The following is a 20,086-nucleotide window of genomic DNA, read 5'->3' on the forward strand; positions in this document are numbered from 1 at the left end:
CAGAGTGACCAAGAAAGGCGCACCAGGAGAAGCGGGCTCTCAATGACTCCGCATTTCCTTCTCGTATAAATTTTAGTGTCTTTATCGTTTCTTAGTCATGGTTAAGTGGGTCTGACTAAGAGCTGATCATCTCACAGTATGCACATGCTTGGGTGATTGAACGGGGCACACACTGGACGGAGAATAGGAAGCAGAATCAGACGCAGCGGTAAATGAGTTTTTTTCCGGACTGTTTCAAATTTCCCAGATTTTTTCCCGCTCTTGCAAACCTCTTCTTTTTGCTACCCTGTGACTTCTCTGCAGCAACCTCCTTCCTGTGCGTGTGGTGATAGGAGGCCATTTATGAACTTTTTTGGGGTGGAGTGGGTTAAGTGTGAACACTATTCGGAGCCACGGAGCCAGGAGCAAGAGCGTTTGGCTCACGTGACACGACTTCGAGACTTATGGAGAGCGGCGATGGTTGCGGCTGAACCGGTCCGATTAGAATTCTTTTGTGGATTTTCTTTGATTTTCGCCTTACAAGCCCATTTCAACTATTTCGCCCATTTCGCCCATTTCGCCATTTTCGCCATTTTCGCCCTTTTTGCCCTTTTTGCCCTTTTTTCTGTCCGTCTCAATCAGGCCTGTCTCCATTTGCGGTCACCCAACTTCCACACACCCTCCCCAAACCCCCCTTGTCTGCCAAAGCCAAACCCATGTTACATTTGTTCAAACCTTATTATATTTGACTTTACCATACAAAGTTTAATTATCCAGGAAATAATGGTCCCCAAAACGCAAAACCCAAGACAAAACCAGACGACTCGGAATACCGTGCCTGGGACCAGGAACCGTGCCTTGACGAACCAGGTCGCCAGAGAGGCACCAGGGGTTTAGTCCCGACAGGAGATGGTGTGAAAAAAAAAAGTATCACACACGCAGAGATTACATATTATATATATAGGTGGGGATATGGCTTACTGATACCTATCACGTGATTCCCACGTGCCCGTTTGCGCCGTTTTATATTTTTCTGCCTGTGGTGGTGCCGTTCTGTCGCCCAGCTTTTTTTTCTTTTTCATATTTTTTTATAATGATTTTCCTGTTTTGTCCTCTCCAGTATTGCTCCCAGCTCACATGACGTCATTAGAGTTGACGGTTGGACCAAACAAAGGAGCCAAGAAATCAGGGCCATGGCTGCACTAATTGGTTTGACAGCTGCTAAAACGCCGAATAGTGGCGCTAGACCGACGTTTAGTGGCGGAAAAAACCAGTGGCGCGGTACAGGGGTGCGACGGGCAAGTCCGGGCGACTGAGGGGAGACCGTGAAACCGATACTGGGAGATTGGCGAATTTATGCGAATTTATGCGAATTTCGAATAAAATATCGTGAAAATAAAAACAATATATATACAATCATACAACAAAGACTCCGACCAGGAACTCTACATAGATGCTAATTACTGTTCTTGTACGGTACCACAACATCAATCTGCCCTCCAAGGTTACTCACTCATCACCCGGTTGTCTCATCTGCGTTACAGACGAGTACGAGGACCGACTACTGGTCGTATACAGTCCAAAGCCGTAGCGAAGCTGTAGTGAATACGTAGTGAAGATGTTACGAAGACGTAGTGAATACGTCGTGAAGACGTGGTGAAGATGTAGTGAAGATATAATGAAGACGTAGTGAAGACGTAGAGAAGAGTGAAGGCGTAACGAAGCGTAATGAAGACGTCGTGAAGACGACCCAGTCCGGTCCAATCCCACCACATCCGGTTCAACTGGTATCGGTACCAGCTCTCCTTGCTCAACTGATCTCTCATAAGTCGACATGTCAGCTGTCCATCTATTAATGTCAGCAGCCTCCTACCCTCCAGGTCATTGTTACTCTGTCCCACGTTAGGCCCAGGAACAGGGTCTGCTACGCAACGGGTCGGTCATACGGCACCTTGTTATTGAATATTGCAGAGAAAATTCCGACGTCACGCTAGCACCGAATACTCACACAAATACAACGCAGCCCTCGTCCAGCTACACCGTTTCTTGCGTTAGCTGTTTTCACGGCGCCAACTGCTGCATCGCAATGTAGCGTTGTGCCCGGTAGAGTAGTCTGATTGTTGGCATCTTCAAGGTGTAGTAAAGCCGTTTGATGCCTAAATGGACCTGGACAGCCGAGGCAGACGGGCATTCAACCAACAGAGCGTGTCTGTAAGCTCTAGTTAGATAACAGGTTTGACGCAGAGCACAGCAGAAGAGAGGGTTAATTAACACAGCATGAGGCTCCATCAATATTAGCACTACAGGTGACAAGATTCAGTCACTAAACGACAGCATACGGACCACCCTATAGAGCTCATTTATCCCTCTTAACTGTAACACGCGTTATGCTCTTTTGACTAGGTAGGATTGGCCCATGGGAAACGACTCATTCTCCGCAGTACCGCAGCTATTGTTAAGCCGAGTTGAAAATCGGAATTCGAGCCTCTCGAAGAAGCCCGTAAAAGTGTCAAAAACAGCCCATATCTCTCATAATCAGCTTCTACCCCTTCCCCCATTATCTCCATGGAGCTGATGTCACGCTCGAGCTTAACTTTTTTTTCATGGAGGAGGGGACAGGACCACGACGGTGGATGGTACGGCCACATAGAGCCACTTTGGCGCCTATTTGGGACGCACAAGAAATCTGGAGCGAGCACAGCAGTTCGGCTGACTCGTTTTGTGAAACCATGCCATTGTGGAGCTTAGAGTTGCAACTCCCCACTGATTAGTAAAGACAGATGACAGATGGTTGCTGATTTGGAGGCATCAAGACGGGTTGACACGCAGCCAGACACGCAGCCGGCCACCTTGAGAAGAAGGCTGGAGCGGCCACAGTCCGAGAGGGGAGGTTTATGGCGTCTTTTGGGCCTGAGACGATTCGCAATAAGACTGTGATGGAATGTTGCGTCCCCAGAGAGCTGGAAGAGCCACAAGGGAGCATCAAAGGCATTTTGAACATTCCGGATGAAGTTAAACAGGTGTAGAGAGAAGTATCTGAATTAACATAACATACTTGTACGAGTACTTGTGCTCGTACTGGTGAAAGTAGCTGTTTTATGGCTGCACATAGATTGTAAATCCAATCAAGCAACTTCACCAGTAGTAGACTAATCTATGGACTCTCAGGTACAAGTTTATGGGTACCTTGGGCCTGACCACAACTCGTTTCAGTCTACACTATGGGCACTTTATGATGCTGGTGACAGCTCATGACGTCTTCTATCCCTTACATTAGATGTCCCGATGGGGATGGTCCCGGGGGAGGGAGGTGAGACACATTGTTACATCAGTATATCGGTCACGGCAGGATTTTCAAACCCCACCAAATCGCACTATGAAGCAGTTGTAGTTCGTCGTCTTGGGCTTACTAATCAATCGTTTCCACCCCAACAGCTGACTAACACATCCCCACCGACAACCTCCCAGGGGCAAATCTATGGACTCTGCCTTTTCCTTTTTCCCCTTGCTTGGGCTTGCTAGGTTGACTTTGCATGACCGGGGACAGGGGTGGAGAATGTGTCCTACTAGACGAAGAGAGACGTGGATGGCGTGCGAGCGCCCGTGTGTTTGTGTCACCTTTGGGCGTCCGTCGCGCCAGTATTTCCGCTTTTCAAAGCGCGCGATGAAAATACTACCACCACCCTGTATCGTTATAGATTTTGTTCTTTTGCGTTTCCGTACAAGGTTACGCTTTTTGCTTTACTGAGAACGATCCTTGGAGTTTAAACCAAAATCTTAACCCAAAACTGCCTCCCTACTTTTTTCTTTTTCGTCACACAAGTCTATTTGACCGAGTGTGTCCACGAACCTTGTTTGCAATTGAAACACGTCCTTCTTACACCTATTCCCAAGACTCGTTTTTGCAAGTTACAGACCGGTATTGCGGGAGACGAGAGTCGTGACAAGTTGCTACGGTGCTACGACCAGACACGACACAGACACAGCTTCGCAAGAATACACAGCCACACCCACCCTCACGCGGTTTGCAACAGTCCGAGGCCTCTTAAAGCACAAAACCACTTCCCCAGCGACTCCAGGACAGGACATAAAGGACACACACAACCAACGACACAGACACAGAGCCACAAAGACACACAACCCACAGACGGACACCTCCAGAGACAACACACACACACACATACACCATCATGAACTCCCCACCACCGGTGCCAAAGAAAACCAAAACCAAGTACCCGAAAATCTTCCAATGTACGGGGTACGGCGACTGCAAAATGACCTTCACCCGGTCGGAGCATCTGGCTCGACACATTCGAAAACACACGGGCGAACGGCCGTTCCGATGCCACTGCGGCAAGACGTTTTCGCGTCTCGATAACCTGCGGCAGCACATCCAGACGGTGCACGCCAACGACCACCACATTCTGCATGCCCCACTCCCTCCGCCTCCCATGCCCCAGGGCGACCTCCAGGCCATGGGCCAGGGCCAGATAGGCCAAATGGGGCAGGTACCCATGCCGCCACAGATGGGCCAACAACAGCAGCAACAGATGCACCCCCAACACATGGCGCCTGGCCCCGCAGGCCATGTGCCCTCGCCCATGATGTCGCATCACGGAGCACCCCATCCTCATGCAGCCTACCCCCAGATGTACGACTACCAGTACCCTCCCGGCCAACCCCAGCAGCAGCCACCACCTCAACAGGCCCAGCAGCAGCTGCACCACTACTCGTCAGAGGAGTCGTTGCCGTCGTCGGTCAACTCGTCCCAGACGTCGCTGCAAACAGCATATTCGCCCCAGGTGGGCAACATGCAGCGTAAGCGACGACCCACGCCCATCTCCACGGAGCAGCAACAGCAGCAGCAGCAGCAGCAACAACAACAGCAGCATCAGCCACAGCCACCGCATCAACAGCAGCAGCAGCAGCAGCAGGGTCCCCCTTCGCCAACATACCCAACTACCCCGACGCAGTACTCGACCCACTCCAACCATAGCTCCATTGCCGGAATCTCCATTTCGGACATGCCGCCAGTCATGGCTGGACAGCGGCCTCCATCTCTAGGCGGCGACGGCGACGCAGCCTCTGTGTTCTCCTCGCCCTTCCAGAGTCGTGGCCACCACGTCCGGGCGTCGGTGTCGTCCACGAACTCACTCACGTCGGCCTACAACTACCCCGTGCATTCGTCCAACCTGACGACCCCCGTGAGCACGCACTCCGCGTCCAACCAGCCCGGCAACACGAACTCGTGGCTATCGTCGGTGCTGTGTTCGGGCCAGGACGGCACCGCCTCGAACCGTCACTCGTCCGCGTCGTCCACCTCTGCGTTCTCCAACTCCCCCCAGCCCGACGACAACCGACCACGAACCTGGGGCCCCTCGACCAACACAAGCTCGATCGCCGGCAACGCATCACCGCACCAGCAGTACCGCGGCTCAGGTATTATGACGGGCGATCCCGGCTTTGATTCTCACTCGGGCCGACAGTCGCTCTCGTCTCTGGTTATCAACGAAAGCATGGACGAGTCGGACGACGACATGAGCGGCAGCGGGGGCTCCAGCGGCAGCGGCGTCGCACCTCTGCCCCCCAACAAGGACAAGCCACTGCCGCCATTCTCATCGCTGTTCAACGGCGCCAACGGGCCCAACTCAGCCAACCGCCCTCAGATATCCGTCAACAAAAGTTACACAAAGAACCTCATCCTGCCGCGGCCCGACTCGTACCCGCCCAAACCTCCGTCCGCACAGGGTGGAGGGCCCACCGAGTTTGGCGACTTTTCGTCGTCGCATGTTTTGCCTATGGCGGACATGCGGCCTGTTGTGGGCCAGCCGCCTCAAGGCCAGAAGGACAAGCCCCTGCCTCCTCTTCCTGTGGAGGCCGACGATGTGGAGATGAGCGATGCTCCTCAGCGGGGCGGTATGGATTACCTGCTCGAGGCAGCCAGTTTGTCCTCGAGGGCGTAAGACAGTGAGCATGAATGGCCGAGTAGCGCCAGCGGTGCATACAGTGGTACAAATACAAGGGTACTACTACAGTTTCCAGGACGATGATTTTGGGCGGGTCACCAGTTTTCATTTGGACCTGCCTAATCTGGATCTCTTGCTCTGGAATAGGGAATATGGGAATTGTCTAGGCGTTTTGGATCGAGCTGATTCGATTCGGCGTGCTGGACCACCGGGTCACCCTCTCTTTATTTATATTAGGTGGTCGAGCATTAGTCGTCACCGTTGAAAATTTAGACATCAGGTTTTCGTCTGAAAGGACCGTGATCAGGGCCCAGGCTCTGGTTGCATCTTGTACAGTAATACAGTAATTGAGTGTATGAGGCTTCTATAGGAGGTAGATATGACAAGTGCGAGTGTTATTGACTGGGAGGATAGAAAGGGGGGTTTGAGATTTTAGCGATTTTGAAGATTTTAGCGCTTTCTATGATTTTAACGATTTTGATGATTTTGGCGATTTTGATGATTTTGGCGATTTTGATGATTTTGGCGCTTTCGGCGCTTTCCGGCGAGTTTTGATGCTACAATTACGAAAAGTGCACCACTGTGTAGCTCTGATCACGAGCAGTCTACATCTGTGGTGACTTTGGCTGTAGCATCATTATCGGGCTCATTTCAGGTCTTCATGTAAACCGTCGCTCCAAGGGCTGATCTATAAGTTTTTTAAGGTAGGCACGGCACGACTTTTGGGCTCTCGACTACAGATTGGTACTTCCTACAAGTATACAATCAGAGGCTGAAGTACAAGTACAAGTACAGTGCTTGTAATCAAACCGTGGATCAACGCGGTGTGGACCATGTGTGACTCAGATCAACGACTTGTACACTCCCTTCGGTTCACACGTATACTTTAATAGACATGTTTTGGATTCGGTCTTCAGTTTTTCTGTTTCTAATCACGTTTGAGGTATTGTTAAGCATTGGGCGATACATTTCGGCAGTTGCACTGATCGACCGCTTCGTATGTACCATTATTTTCGCAGATCGCGGTGTATTTGTACTTGTACCGAGGGAAGGTGGATAGACGGACCATTCCAGCTCCAGTCGCGACTTTTTCTTGCAGTATAACTCGGACCTATGGAAAAAACCATGCCTTGGATAAAGCTCCCATGACCCAGGCTGTACTTAGAGATATGCCCACAAAAGCAACTGCTGGAGTGTGGGTACTTGTACATAGATGCTCAGCCGGTGCATTCTCTTGAGTGTCTGTGGCAGCAACTCGGAATCCGACCGAGGGATGAACAAACATGTAAACCTACGAGGAGGACTGGTTTTTTTTTGTACAGAAATCGACAACGACTCTCCACCAGATGATCGTAGCCAAGTCTAACTTACGTCTGGCGTTTTGGCTCCCTCAGGGTCATCCCTTGATTGGCGCGTATACGTTGATTTTCGGCACCGTTGCCGCAGAGGTCCGTGGCAAGACTGCGTCTCAGCGGCGATGTTTTTCCGTCGGATAAACCATGGACAGGTTATAGCAACAGCCATAGGAGCACGTGGTGTCTTGTCTGGGCGGTCCATTGTGTTTATATGTGCTTTTTTCCCATGGAAGCACAGCTCTAGCTCGGTGTAGGATTGATTAACGTCTTTTTGGAGACCATTATACGATAGCAGAGTGCATTAATAGGCGCCACCGACGATCTAGATCTGCCGTGAGAGCTGCTCAAGCATGTTAGCCAGCTGTGGATAACGGGCCAAGCTAAGGTGATGCGAGATTAGAAAGTGAGCAGTTTTCGGTTGAGAGTTATACCAGTCTGGTGACAGTGGAAAGCTGGTCAAGAAGCAAGCCTGCTCTTGTACTTAGAGTAGATTAGAGGGTGAACTTCGTCTACAAGTAGCTCACCACGCTTGTTCAAGCTCAGCATTGCTCTACCGTGGTACCACAACTTGCACAGTGTGTACCTTGTTGCCGTTACCGCCACCACCGCCAGCCAGAAGCCAGGGAAAGGGTGCACCTGTATAGCACCGCCACCGCTCTATCGTCTCCGATAGTCGTTTCAGATTCGCCTTGCTTTTGCTGCTTGCTGTGTGCCGTTTGCGTGGCACCTCGGCAAATTTCTAAATATATCCACCATGCAGGTCCAAGCATCGGCAGGGGTAAAAGACAATTCCGACCCGAGCAAGAAGGATGGTGGAAAAAAAATGGAACCGCAGAAACGACACAAAACGAAAGCGGTTGGCGAAAAGTAAGCAGAAACGAAGACTAACGGATCCAGCCGAGACCTGGCCAGTCCCAGGGATCGTCTCCGTCCGTGCATATACGGCTGTAGAGGGTAGTGTAGGTGGGGATTATGTAGGTGGGGTGGTGCGACGATTCTGTAGATGAATGCCATAGATAGTACTTGTAGTACGGCGATGGTCTGTGCGAGCAAACAATGCTTCTCTGCTTCGCACTTCATACGGTACATACTGGTACGTCAGGTGAGACCTTTTCAAACCATTGTGAGCGCTGTTTGTATTGTTCAAAGACATGTCTTAGGCCCCCAAGCACCTGGTCGTTGCTTTTGGCACCTGACGCTGAAACATGTTTCCAAGGTGGGCATATGTGTATTGGGGTGGGCCGCACACAAGGCCGTGACTCAGGAGACTTGAGAAGCTGAGAGTGGCCTTTGCAACGGGTGCCTTGTGCCTGGCGATTGGCGCAGATATTAGTTTTGCAGGGGTATGTAGGACAAAGAAGACCTACGTCTGACAGATACAGCTCTGATGGTGTTGTTGGATGTAGCGTAGATTATCGTACACTTAGCATCGTACTTAGCAGACTGCAAAGCCGGTGCTATACATCACGCACGTTTCATAATTACTCTGGAGTCACATGTGGCAGAACATGATGAAACAGGGTGTGTTAGGCGAGTCTGGGAAGCACGGTGGTTAACGGTGAAACTGTTGAAAGCGGAAGTGGGCACAAGTTGCAAGGTGCCTGCTTACCGACGGATTAAGTTAAGTAGCGCCAAGTAATTTAGTTGAAAATAAGTGCGGAGGAAGCGCTCCGAATGGACTCACGCAGTGGTGAGCAAAATACAACCACCAATAACGGCACAGAGGCCAAAAACAACGACAGAAAACAGCCATGAAGACTAACCCAAAGAGTGTAAGATAGTTTGCAATAAAGAAGAACACAAACTGTCAAATATACTCCTCCTGAACACCCACTCGCCTCGTACTCGTACACTTGGACTCTCCCCCCACCCTCCACAACCTTGTCCGCCTGTGCAGCCCACTGTCGATCAATGCACATGCAATGAGCAATCGTGGTCCCTCTCATTGGAGTATCGATGAATATCACAAGTGGGGTGCACATGTGGAAGATCACTGCGACTATCTTTACTCTATTGACTACCGCACGGCACCATTTTGTTTGTTTGGGGCCTCAGGAACCTCCATGGTGGTTCTTTGTGCGGGAGATAGAGTGAGCGCTTAGTCGCAGCGGTTACATCTTTCGAATACGCTGCTCAGGCGTGATTGTCACGCCTGTTGGCCCTGTAACCTATCTACGGCACCTCAGGCATCTCAAACAGGGTTCCTTGTGGATCTCCGGTTAGTTGACAGTGCAGAACATCGACACATCGTGAGTCATGTATAATGGTGGGCTGGGGGTGTATCTGAGGAATGGAAGAGCTAGAGCGTAGCCAATCCACATTAAAGAACCATACGGAGTTCAATTGATACCTCAGCATCCCACAGACTCCACTGTCTTGTGCTATAAAGGGCTTGGAAAGTTCCTTCCTCACACATCTACTGTATGTCCAAGTATGTACATACTGCACCCGACAGTGTATCAGACGCCTCCGGGAGACATTGCAACAAGTAATTATGACGGTACTGCATCGAGTATTTACATCCGTCGCTCAACAAAAAGTCGGTACAACTCCACCTGTATCTCCAGTGACGTCAGGTTGCTCAATCTGAAAGACATTGGAAGATGGCAAAGTGGACGTTTATTTTGCAGGTAAAAACAATAGTAGCAACAAGGAAAGCATTTATAGGTGATTTGCGGTTGCAATGGAACGACAAAGAGAGTGCAGACTTGGAAAAGTGAGCATGAAGAGCTCATCTGTGTGGTACGATGTATGGCTGGAGTGCACTGTCAATTGAAGAAAGAAGCCAGAGGCTAGAGTAACGTTGTGTCAGCAGGTTGAAATTCTCGCAGATTGAACTCATTTGACACTATTCATCTTTCTAATGCTTCATTCTTGTTCCTCATATTCGTCGGTTCTGCCGGAATGTCCTTTATTGGTATTGTACTTGTACTTGTCATTTACTTAACTTTTAGTTGACGTAGACACAGCACCCACTTTATGGACCCTCCATTTTACCACCAGATGGAGGTATTGAAAATCAATAGTAGTTTTCCATAAATAATGGCCATACCAAATAGCATACTACAGCAAGTAACATAATAAAATAAAACTGCCTTCCCAGAGTGACATATTCTCTTCCTCACCTACAGGTAGTTCATGATAGTTGCAAGCATGATCAATACCTGCCACTCCCTCTTACAGTAGATCCACGACAGGAGCTTCCAAAACCGAAATACCGTAGCAATTCTGTCAATGGACGTATCGACTATTCATCCCACTCTCAATTGACATTTAATAGGCACCACTACATTCATATTAGCCACCATAAAAGACATCAAAAATACCCACACAAGATGGTATCCATGGCAACCAAGACTTCGCGTCTGGTCTCAGAGGTCCAAAGTAACTGCCCCGGTCATATCCAACTATTCCACAGTATTTTCCTCGCTCTTGGTCAACAACTTCGACTCAACACGTCCAGCCACACGGTCCAAATAGGGCAAGTGTTGATCCGGAAGGTGCACCAAAAACCACACGCTTCCAGCCTCCTAAAGTACGTGCGCACTTGCAGTCTGGGGTATTGCAGATCACCAGCATTTTAAATAATAGTATGGAAAAGTGCGGGCTAAGAGACTAGTAAATCGATGTAAGATGTCCTGGAGTCCTCGCAGGAGCTGATTGATCTTGTCTTGTCCCATTATTTTCCCCTCTTCTCTACATTCGAAAATATCCACCCATAATATCCACATAATATCCACCTCCTCCATTCCTCACCTCAACCGCCGCTACACGTGGATTATGCACAGAATAGACATGGCTCCACCAGCCTAATCCCAGCACAATGCCTTTGACATTTATGCTTGATCGGATGTGATGGTAGGATACAATGTGTACATGGGCTTTAGCGAGAGGCATGGACGTGGTCACAGACACGGTCGCACAAACAACCGGATATTTCCTCCTACTCCGTACGATACATGCCAATCCCCCCCCTTACTTGTCCACCCCATGTCCAACTCCCCCTCCAGCGTACATTGTGTCCCGGTCCCAGATATTTAACCTTTTAACGTACCAACCATGATTGGCCAAAAATTGCGCAGCAACACAAACCTGCCGTTTTAAGAATGTCGTATTCCCAAATTGCACATTATGCCCTAACCACCACAGTCCCGATCGGGCCATCCCCCCAACCTCTACATTATCTTGATGCGATATCTGCGTCAACATTAGACAACACAACCGCACAAATTTCAAACCCATCAACAATACCAACCATACCCCTCCGCTAGCCACGCACAAATGATGTCATTTTATCCCGAAGAAGACCGACAGAACCGCTACTCCAACCTGGTATCGGTACCCTCTTACTCGCCCACCTTTGGCAACTCGTCGCTGTACCAGCAGCAGCAGCAGCATCAGCATCAGCAGCAGCAGCAGGTCCAGCAGCGATCGGTGACGCCCCGAAACCAATACTCGGCCGGCGCATACTCGTCCATGGGCTCGGCGTCGTCTATGGGCTCGGCGTCATCCTTCTACCACTACAACAGCCCAACCTCCATGCACGCACGGTTCAACGCTTCTAGAGGCTTCGAGGCGGAGGACGACATGGAGTTCTGCCCCGCGCTATCCCCAAGTCACATGGGCTATGTGTCCTCATCGTCTTCGGACTCCAACTCCCCCTCCCAGCTGCCATCCCAGCTGTACAATGAAACCACACCAGACACCCCTTTCTCGCCCGAGCTGGCCCACACGGGCTCGCCCAAGGTGACTGCTCGAGTGAGAAAGGCCATCCAGATTGTCGATCCATCCACTGGCCTGCGAGTCTCGTCTCCTACCATGAAATAGAGAGGAGATCTGAGAGTCAGACTCCACAGCAGCCAGTGTGACATTCCATGAGTTATGACTGATGACACTAAGATGTATTATTTAACTGTTATTTATTGCATAAGAGATATGATTATGATTGAGAATGGGTGTAGCTAAAAACTAGTATTTTCTCCGTCTTTTCTAAATCAATTCTATTGTCTTCTCCGCGCTTCGAACCGCCCCTATCGTCCATACTCGACAGGTCAACTTATGTACGCAGTGCATTATCTCGACGTATAGTTGCAACCATGAAGGTTGATTGTGTGAGCGAATGGGGGCTCTAAAGTCGTATTTCGTTTCAGACACTGGTTCCAGGCACGCCAGAGTGTCTCTCTGACTTACCATGGTATGATTGCTGTTTGTTGCATGTCTCCAACGTCGCCTGAAAGCCTGGTGAAAATCTGCTGCTGCAAAGATGGGCCCACGAATCGAACCATGGTCATGAGACTCACACGCTGTACAGGTTACTCGTACGTACGATATTCTATCGTTGTACATACGCAGATAATTATTCAACCGTGGAACGGAGGAGTTCACCCACTCACTCACTTACACACCGACACATTCACCTCCGCCGTTTTTCAACACTACTGTATTGCCTATTTTTATCTCCCGCCATCTCCCGTTTTTTTCCGCTACTCGCGGTGTCTCAGTTTTCTGGGTTAAATTAGCTGAAAGCCCAACTCAACGGTTTGATCAAAAAGCGACCCAAAGTGGAAATCAGTGTATCTTATTTGAAGAGCATATTGGGCAAGATAAGGGCGACGTCTGGAGACGGTGACTGTGGAATTTCACAAGCGATTGTTCTGCTATTGTACTTGTCTTAGTAGCTTGCATCACCTTTCATATACCAGAGCGTGCAGAAAGATGCATGCAGATGCCCCACACGTTGAGTTGTATGTACTGTAGCTGTTGAACAGAAACAGTATAGACTGACCGAGGAAGTGTTCATCTCACACTGTTGAATTGCACTAAAAAATAATAATGGCGGGTGAAAAAGAAGTCCATGAAGAAAGAACAGGAACAGAGAGCTAGAGGACAAAGAATGTACAAGTAGTGCGAACTTTTACCCGTACAAGTTCAGATAGCGCGCTCAAGTGAAAGACACGAGACGAACACACGTGTTGAGACATACACTGGTTTGTAGTCCACAAAGCGGTTCTTTGTACTTGTACTACAAGTAATCAAACAGCTTTTACGAAAGGCTACAGTACGAGCACTCCTACCGGTATCGTACTCGTACTTGTATGGCAGAAAGCCATAACTTCATGCTGAGGGGACAATGTCTTCTTTCTATATCAACTTGACACCTACAAGAAGGGGGGAACCTTTCACATCGAGATATATACAAGACAATGAAGTGGGTATTGCCACAGTTCAAGGACAGTATCAGTATTTGTTCTCCCTAGTCGATCTACGCGTCCAAACTAATTACTTTATTACACTACAACTCATCATGATGAGAGAAAGCATCAACCTCCAAGCACTCGTGCTTGCATTACCCACAACATCCCTCAGTCCAATTTTACCTATAAATCATTCCTCTCAGGGGTTTCACCCACCTATCAGTTCACATTCTCCTTGTTGAAGGGAAAGGAAGGAGTGAACTCTCGCGAAAACTCACGTCGCACCTGTTTTCTTGATCCACCTCGCTTTGACATTTCCAGAGCGCCGCTGCTATCGGGCGAATTGGCTCCGTCACGTGAAAGCCGTCCTTCCACATCCATCTCGTTCTGTCGCTGTTCAAACAATCGAGCTTCCCGAAGATGGTATTCGGCTGAGTACGTTCTAGAGCCGGAAAACGATCTCTGAGACGAGCCAGACACAGAACGAGGGTCGTACTTGGCCCGTACTTTTTGAGAATATGAGATTGTGGGCTGTAGATACGACGGTACTCGTTTCTTTGGCAGATTCAGCACTTCCTGCTGGTCCGAGAAGTCGTATGAGGTATCAATCTGTGGAGTTCCCGCTGACTGAACCGGCTCAGCCGTCTTAGGGTCCACGTCCATCGCCTTTTTAGCCTCAACCTGTTCCTGTTGCAACTCCTCCTGGTCATCATTGACTTCATACTCCTCCATTATCGAATCCTCCAGCTCTGGAACGTCGTTTTGGTCGTGGTTCTTGTCGAGCTGCTCGTCTGCCATTTCCTGTGGGTTGGTTTCCAACTCGTCCACCTCAATGCGGTCGCTTTTCGGGTCCTGGTTGTTGGTCGTCTTGGTCCCTACAACCTCCTTGTCCCTCTGTTTGGTCGCGTCTTCACGTGTCTTTTCAGCCTCGATGAAGGTCTCAATGTCGGGCACCGAGCCCAAACTGAGCTCATTGTCGCTGGCGGGGGCGCTCATCTCGTGTGTATTTTTTATACGGCGTGTTTTGTGTGTTTTTGTGACAGTTAGGAGATGCTCTCTGGTAGATAGGGGAGTGTCGCCAATAAACCTACAAGTGCAGTATGTTGACTTTTACCAGTTAGGACGCACTTGCAGGTGGTATGTACGGGGGGTTGTCCCGGCAACGCACATACCACGACCCAGACGACTCTATGCTAACACTCATCCTGAGTGGCTCACTCGACAACTCGATGATAACACGATATTATTATGTTTGTGTAGTTTCACCCGCCCATTTTTCACCCTGAAGTGTGTTTTCTCCCCGTTCCGTAGAAAAGTGGGGTTTACAGCATATTCTGACATGTCCGCACTACGGTAGATACGATACAAGTATATCTTCACAATGTTCTGACATATTGAGGTAGTTATTGAAGCTGTATACATGTATATATCACCGATAAATCGGACATTACGCCCACTGATCTCAATCACATTACAGCAGGTAGCTAAGTACAGTATACAGTAGCATTCTGCGTTACAGTAGCTATTGTACAATAGCTTCAGTAGGAGTTTACTGTAGCCTACGACTGTTGGAGCAAGAGGTGCTGAGGAGGGGGACCCTGAGAAGCTGAATTCATGTGATATATATATCCTGATGATATTTGATATCTATAGATATTGGTTCAGACAGGAGATCCAGTATAACGTCCACTTCTCTCTACACTCCAGTTCTTTGGGCCTTTCTTTGTAGCTTCCTATGATATTTAACTGAAGAAAGTCACAAGGAGTTATATCACGTTCTGGTCACGTAATGTAGTCAGTTCATACAATGTCTACTCATTTTTATCGCTAATGAACATCCTGAGACCGTATAGCAGTCTCCACCTTGTCTCAATCGTAGATCTGAGTCAGGGGGCCATAAGGAGTTGTAGATCGAACCTAAGAGTTTGATTTGTGATATGTGAGAGAGACCAAGGGATGAAATCAGGTTGATAAGTCAGAATATCTTTTCCTCTTGGACAAAATCATTTTAGTGGCTAATTAGTGGTCATTTTGAGTGCTAAGTAACTAGCGTTTGTTGGCATAAGAGTAACTCAACAAATATACTTGGAATTTTCAACTATGCAACCATGAAATGGGAACAATCTGTTGGAGAATTAACGAGCTAAACGAAGTACCACCCCTGCTCCTCCTGAGCGCCATTTGTTCCAGACTGAGACATATAGAGGGACATTGAAAGAGCTCAATTATGTATGTCACGTGAGTAGCTTCATCTACTTCACGTCCGCTCACCCCACCTCACGACGAGATATTCAGGTCTCTATTAGCGTCACACACCTTAACCGTCATGCATACCACAGGCACATCGCAATATGTTTCATTGTGGGACGGCGCACTGCACCAACGAGCACCATGTCGTCGCTATTCATTCTATCTGACGACGAAGAGGACGGTTACGATGGAAACGACGTGCAGGTTGAAGATGCCGAAGTCGATGCGCTTTTTGTGGAAGAGAATACTCAGGCAGCAGTACCAGCATCGACTACAGTGCCTCGAACTTCTTCCGGAGAGACAACAGCAAGCATGCCAGAGGTTCCCGAACGACGTCTGGAGCGCGAGATCGACAATGACGAGGAACCAGAACAGCCGCTGTTCATTTCTCGACCGACAGAGACCATTGAAACGGCCACTGACACCAATATTAAACCTGTCAGCACCACTCTTCCATACGCATTTCAGCGAACCATAGTGAGAGAACTACTCAAGGACGACGCGCTGTTGATCCTGGGTCGAGGTCTGGGTATTGATCTGATTGCTGCCAACCTGATTCACTCGCTTGATCTGGCTGGAAACAGTGTAATCATGGAGGGCGAGGAAGACCCCAAAAACTCGTTGGTTCTTGTACTGGGAGCATCGGATGAAGACAATGAGCGGCTTGAACAGGATATTGGCCAATTGGCCGCCTTAGATGGATTCTATGACTATCCTAACGATACAGATGAGGATTTTTCAGGTGCTGATCCTCTCAAGGATGTGGCAAATACAGACCCCAGACCCAGCAGGCTGCAATTCATTACCAATGAGACAGGTCTCGCCAGTGAACGAACACGCATGTACAGGGCTGGGGGAGTGTTCAGTATCACATCTCGAGTTTTGATTGTTGATATGCTCAGAGGGTACATAGATGTGCCTCAAATATCTGCTGTGGTCATTCTCAACGCCCACAGAGCCACTGAGGCGTCTTTGGAGGCGTTCATCTTGCGTGTAATGAAACAGGATAACCCCTGGGCTACTATCAAGGCGCTCTCTGACCAACCTGAACGGTTTATTCGTGGATTTTCGCCTCTGACGCAGATGCAGAAGAACCTGTTTGTCAAGAAAACACGTCTCTGGCCCAGATTTCATCTCAAGGTAAAGGAGTGTCTCAATGGTGTTCCTGGACGAAAACCGACCAGAGGAGTTCCCACAGTAGTGGAACTACAGTGTCAGTTGACACCCAAGATGCAACAGATCCAGACCTCCATCCTGGAGCTAATTGGTTTGTGTATTGGTGACATCAAGCGAAAGGTCACATCTGTGGACATGGAGGATTGGAAGGTCGAGAACCTCCTGGATCAGTCTTCTTCCAGTGCATTCTTTGACGATCTTGTCCAGCGCCAGCTAAGTCCTATCTGGCACAGAATCCCGCCAGACACTCGAAAGATGGTGGGTGATATCTCTGCACTCAAGGCTCTTCTTCAGGACCTACTCACTGAAGACTGTATTTCATTCTTCCGACAATTGGAGCTGCTACGAATGTCCAAGGGTCCTGAGACACCTTGGTTAGTAACTGAAGACGCTTCCAACCTGTTTGAGGCTGCCAAAAGTCGTGTTCATGCGAGAACTGACCCTAAGGACCCCAACTCAATCAAGAAAGTTCTTGAGGAGCTTCCCAAGTGGCGAGAGTTGGCCATCTTGGTTGATGAGCATCTATCTTCTGGAAAGGAGGGTCCGCTTTTGATAATGTGTTCTTCCTCTCGTATCAAAACACAGCTGAGAAGGTACATTTGCAGTCTGAGAGACGATAGACGGCATGGCAATGGCCAATGGACATCCAATTACCTCAGTAGAAAGTTCAGAAAGTATCAGAGATGGCGGGAGGGGTATTTTCAGATGAAGAGACGGGTGCAGGAGGAAAAGGAAGCAGCCAAGGATGACCAGAGTAGCGGGTCTGCCCCACAAGTTCACCACACCAACAAGCGAAGACGCGTGAGAGGAGGAGGATCTATTTCTACCGGTGCTCACAAGATCGACGATCATGCTGAGCTAATTGAGATCGAGAAGCTCAGCAAACTGATTGAAGGTACCGATGGAACAGGTGAAGTGGAAGAGATACAGGATCTGGACGAGTACAAGTTGTCCGATGGCGAAGAAGAAGACAACTTTAGCTCTTTCAAGTTTGAGGAAATGACGTTGCTTGACACTGTGGTGATTGAGACGTTTGATGACGTTATTAACCTCGAGGAGCTTGGTCCCAGTGGGATAATCATGTACCAGCCCAACCCCGAATTTTTCAGGACTATTGAAATCTACGGAAGAAACCGCAAAGTGGCACCCAACGTCTATCTTCTTTACTATGGTCTCTCATACGAAGAGCAGGCTTTCTTAGCGGCTGTTCGAAAAGAGAAAGATGCCTTCTCCAAGCTCATCAAGGAGCGTGCTAAGATGCCCATGTTGTTGGCTACCACTGAAGATGACCAGCGGGGCCTCAAGATCATTCGGGAGGCCAATTCTCGAATTGCTGGAGGTCAGATATCCACAAACAGCTACGGAAAGATCCTGGTCGATGTGCGTGAGTTCAGAGCAGCTCTGCCTTCCATTCTGCACTCGTACGGCTTCCAAGTATACCCCACACACCTGACAGTCGGTGACTACGTGCTCAGTCCTCACATGGTCGTTGAGCGAAAGAGTATTCCTGATCTGATCAAGTCGTTCCAAGATGGACGTCTGTTGACCCAATGCGAAGCCATGTTCCGGTACTACAGCTATGTCGTCATTCTGATCGAGTTTGAGGTTGGTGGGTTCACATTTGATCCTGCCAGTGACACTCCCGGTGCTGCATCTGCCAACATGGCTACTCTAAAACAGGCGTCCGAGCTTCGAGGAAAGATCTCGCTGTTGCTTCTGACCTTCCCCAAGCTGAAGATTATTTGGTCTTCGTCCCCCAGGGAAACAGCTCGTATTTTCGACGAGTTGAGAGGAAACAACAACAAAGGAGGAAACAAGCCTCCATGGGCAGGAGAACCCGACCCTGATATTGCTGCTGCTTATGGCACTAGTGGTGTTGGAGACTCAACCACCGGTCAACAAAACCACATGGCTATCGACATGCTCCGAGACATACCCGGAGTGACTGCTAAGAACTTCCCGCTTATCATCGCTAAGGTGAATAGTCTGTATGATCTGTGTAAGATGACGGTGGCGGAGCTGGCTGAGATTGTTGGCAGTGAGCCTGCCAGGGAGATTATGGGGTTTTTGGAGCAAGAATTGTAGTATATTCGCGAGAATGTGAGTTGTCACACGCGACCATCTAATTAATTTATTGTACATATCGCACGGTAGGTTGTAGATACTCTGTATTTCAGTACGGTATAATAGCTCACTGAGTTGGTCAGACTGTAGCAGCATCACGTCTATAGCTACAGTAAATCGAAGATGCGTATATCAACACATGGAATACACAAACACCGTATAGCTAATCTGAATTTATGTATATAAGTAGATACACCAGCTTATTACTACAATACAACTGTCACCTTCTCATGTACCCATATCCCATACCTCCACCACCGGTACCAACATACTATGCAGACGACAATCGCATTGTTCGTCGATACGAGACTAACGGACGACCCGAACTGACGGGACCATTCTTTGTCGTCAAGATGGGCCATCGACCTGGAATTTATCGCGCCAGACATATTGCTCGCAGAATGACTGAGAACTTTCCAGACACTACTCCGACGTCGTGGGACACTGAAGAGGAGGCTTTAGCATGGCTCTATTCGCCCTACATGCACGAGCTGGTTCTGCGAAACGAGTACTCCATCATCAAACGAGTCGTATACTGCCATGGAGTTCTTCAAGGTGTTCAGTCTGGAACCATGGGCGGTCTGGGCTGTTACTTTGGCCAGTCAAACGAGTGCAACTTTTCAGGACCACTAGTAGGAACAACGCAAACCAAAACTCGGGTGGCATACGCAGCTGTGCTCCAGGCTCTCAAGATCATCTCGTACAGAAGAGAGCACTATCTGTGGCAGATCAGAAGCACCAGTGCTGGAATTCCCAAAACAATTGCACAAGCCAGACAAGTCTGGAGAACTTCTCAGTGGCACAACAGTAAAATTGTCCCAGAAGAAGGGAAAGATGTGCTGGAAGCGATAATGACACTGTTGGACCGCTTCATAATCACGGTCGAAATCAATTGCCTGCTGGATTTTGGACCCGTAGAGAGACAGGCATCTAGTATCCATGCTGTAGAGAAGCTGGCTATGGATGGCGTCTACGAGCCTGTCTTCTACATGCCTGAAGGGAATTGACCATGTAAACTATATAAATATCTCAATATATATCT

The 20,086-nt window shown here is 48.9% G+C and overlaps 7 protein-coding genes across 7 annotated transcripts; 5 read left to right on the forward strand and 2 right to left on the reverse strand.

The window, feature by feature from the left end:
* Positions 1 to 342: 342 nt before the first annotated feature.
* Positions 343 to 876, forward strand: YALI1_B28895g (uncharacterized protein; the record flags this gene model as incomplete). Its single annotated transcript, XM_068282142.1, has 1 exon — positions 343 to 876. One exon carries the CDS (start codon positions 343 to 345, stop codon positions 874 to 876), a length of 534 nt encoding a protein of 177 aa, XP_068138243.1.
* A 3,293-nt stretch (positions 877 to 4,169) lies between these two features.
* On the forward strand, positions 4,170 to 5,942 carry YALI1_B28933g (uncharacterized protein; the record flags this gene model as incomplete). Its single annotated transcript, XM_501210.3, has 1 exon — positions 4,170 to 5,942. One exon carries the CDS (start codon positions 4,170 to 4,172, stop codon positions 5,940 to 5,942), a length of 1,773 nt encoding a protein of 590 aa, XP_501210.3.
* Positions 5,943 to 9,472: 3,530 nt separating this feature from the next.
* Positions 9,473 to 10,035, reverse strand: YALI1_B28990g (uncharacterized protein; the record flags this gene model as incomplete). The annotated part of the gene is made up of 2 exons (XM_068282143.1): positions 9,473 to 9,803; positions 9,848 to 10,035. The coding sequence occupies 2 exons, from the start codon at positions 10,033 to 10,035 to the stop codon at positions 9,473 to 9,475; spliced, it is 519 nt and encodes a 172-aa protein (XP_068138244.1).
* Positions 10,036 to 11,581: 1,546 nt separating this feature from the next.
* YALI1_B29008g (uncharacterized protein) lies at positions 11,582 to 12,127 on the forward strand (the record flags this gene model as incomplete). The annotated part of the gene is made up of 1 exon (XM_501211.3): positions 11,582 to 12,127. The coding sequence occupies one exon, from the start codon at positions 11,582 to 11,584 to the stop codon at positions 12,125 to 12,127; it is 546 nt and encodes a 181-aa protein (XP_501211.1).
* Positions 12,128 to 13,713: 1,586 nt separating this feature from the next.
* YALI1_B29037g (uncharacterized protein) lies at positions 13,714 to 14,490 on the reverse strand (the record flags this gene model as incomplete). Its single annotated transcript, XM_501212.1, has 1 exon — positions 13,714 to 14,490. One exon carries the CDS (start codon positions 14,488 to 14,490, stop codon positions 13,714 to 13,716), a length of 777 nt encoding a protein of 258 aa, XP_501212.1.
* A 1,395-nt stretch (positions 14,491 to 15,885) lies between these two features.
* YALI1_B29051g (uncharacterized protein) lies at positions 15,886 to 19,005 on the forward strand (the record flags this gene model as incomplete). Its single annotated transcript, XM_501213.3, has 1 exon — positions 15,886 to 19,005. One exon carries the CDS (start codon positions 15,886 to 15,888, stop codon positions 19,003 to 19,005), a length of 3,120 nt encoding a protein of 1,039 aa, XP_501213.3.
* YALI1_B29080g (uncharacterized protein) lies at positions 18,829 to 20,051 on the forward strand (the record flags this gene model as incomplete). Its single annotated transcript, XM_501214.3, has 2 exons — positions 18,829 to 18,958; positions 19,324 to 20,051. 2 exons carry the CDS (start codon positions 18,829 to 18,831, stop codon positions 20,049 to 20,051), a joined length of 858 nt encoding a protein of 285 aa, XP_501214.3.
* Between the last annotated feature and the right edge of the window lie 35 nt (positions 20,052 to 20,086).

Source organism: Yarrowia lipolytica, chromosome 1B, assembly GCF_001761485.1.
Source record: "Yarrowia lipolytica chromosome 1B, complete sequence".
NCBI classification, from domain to species: domain Eukaryota; kingdom Fungi; phylum Ascomycota; class Dipodascomycetes; order Dipodascales; genus Yarrowia; species Yarrowia lipolytica.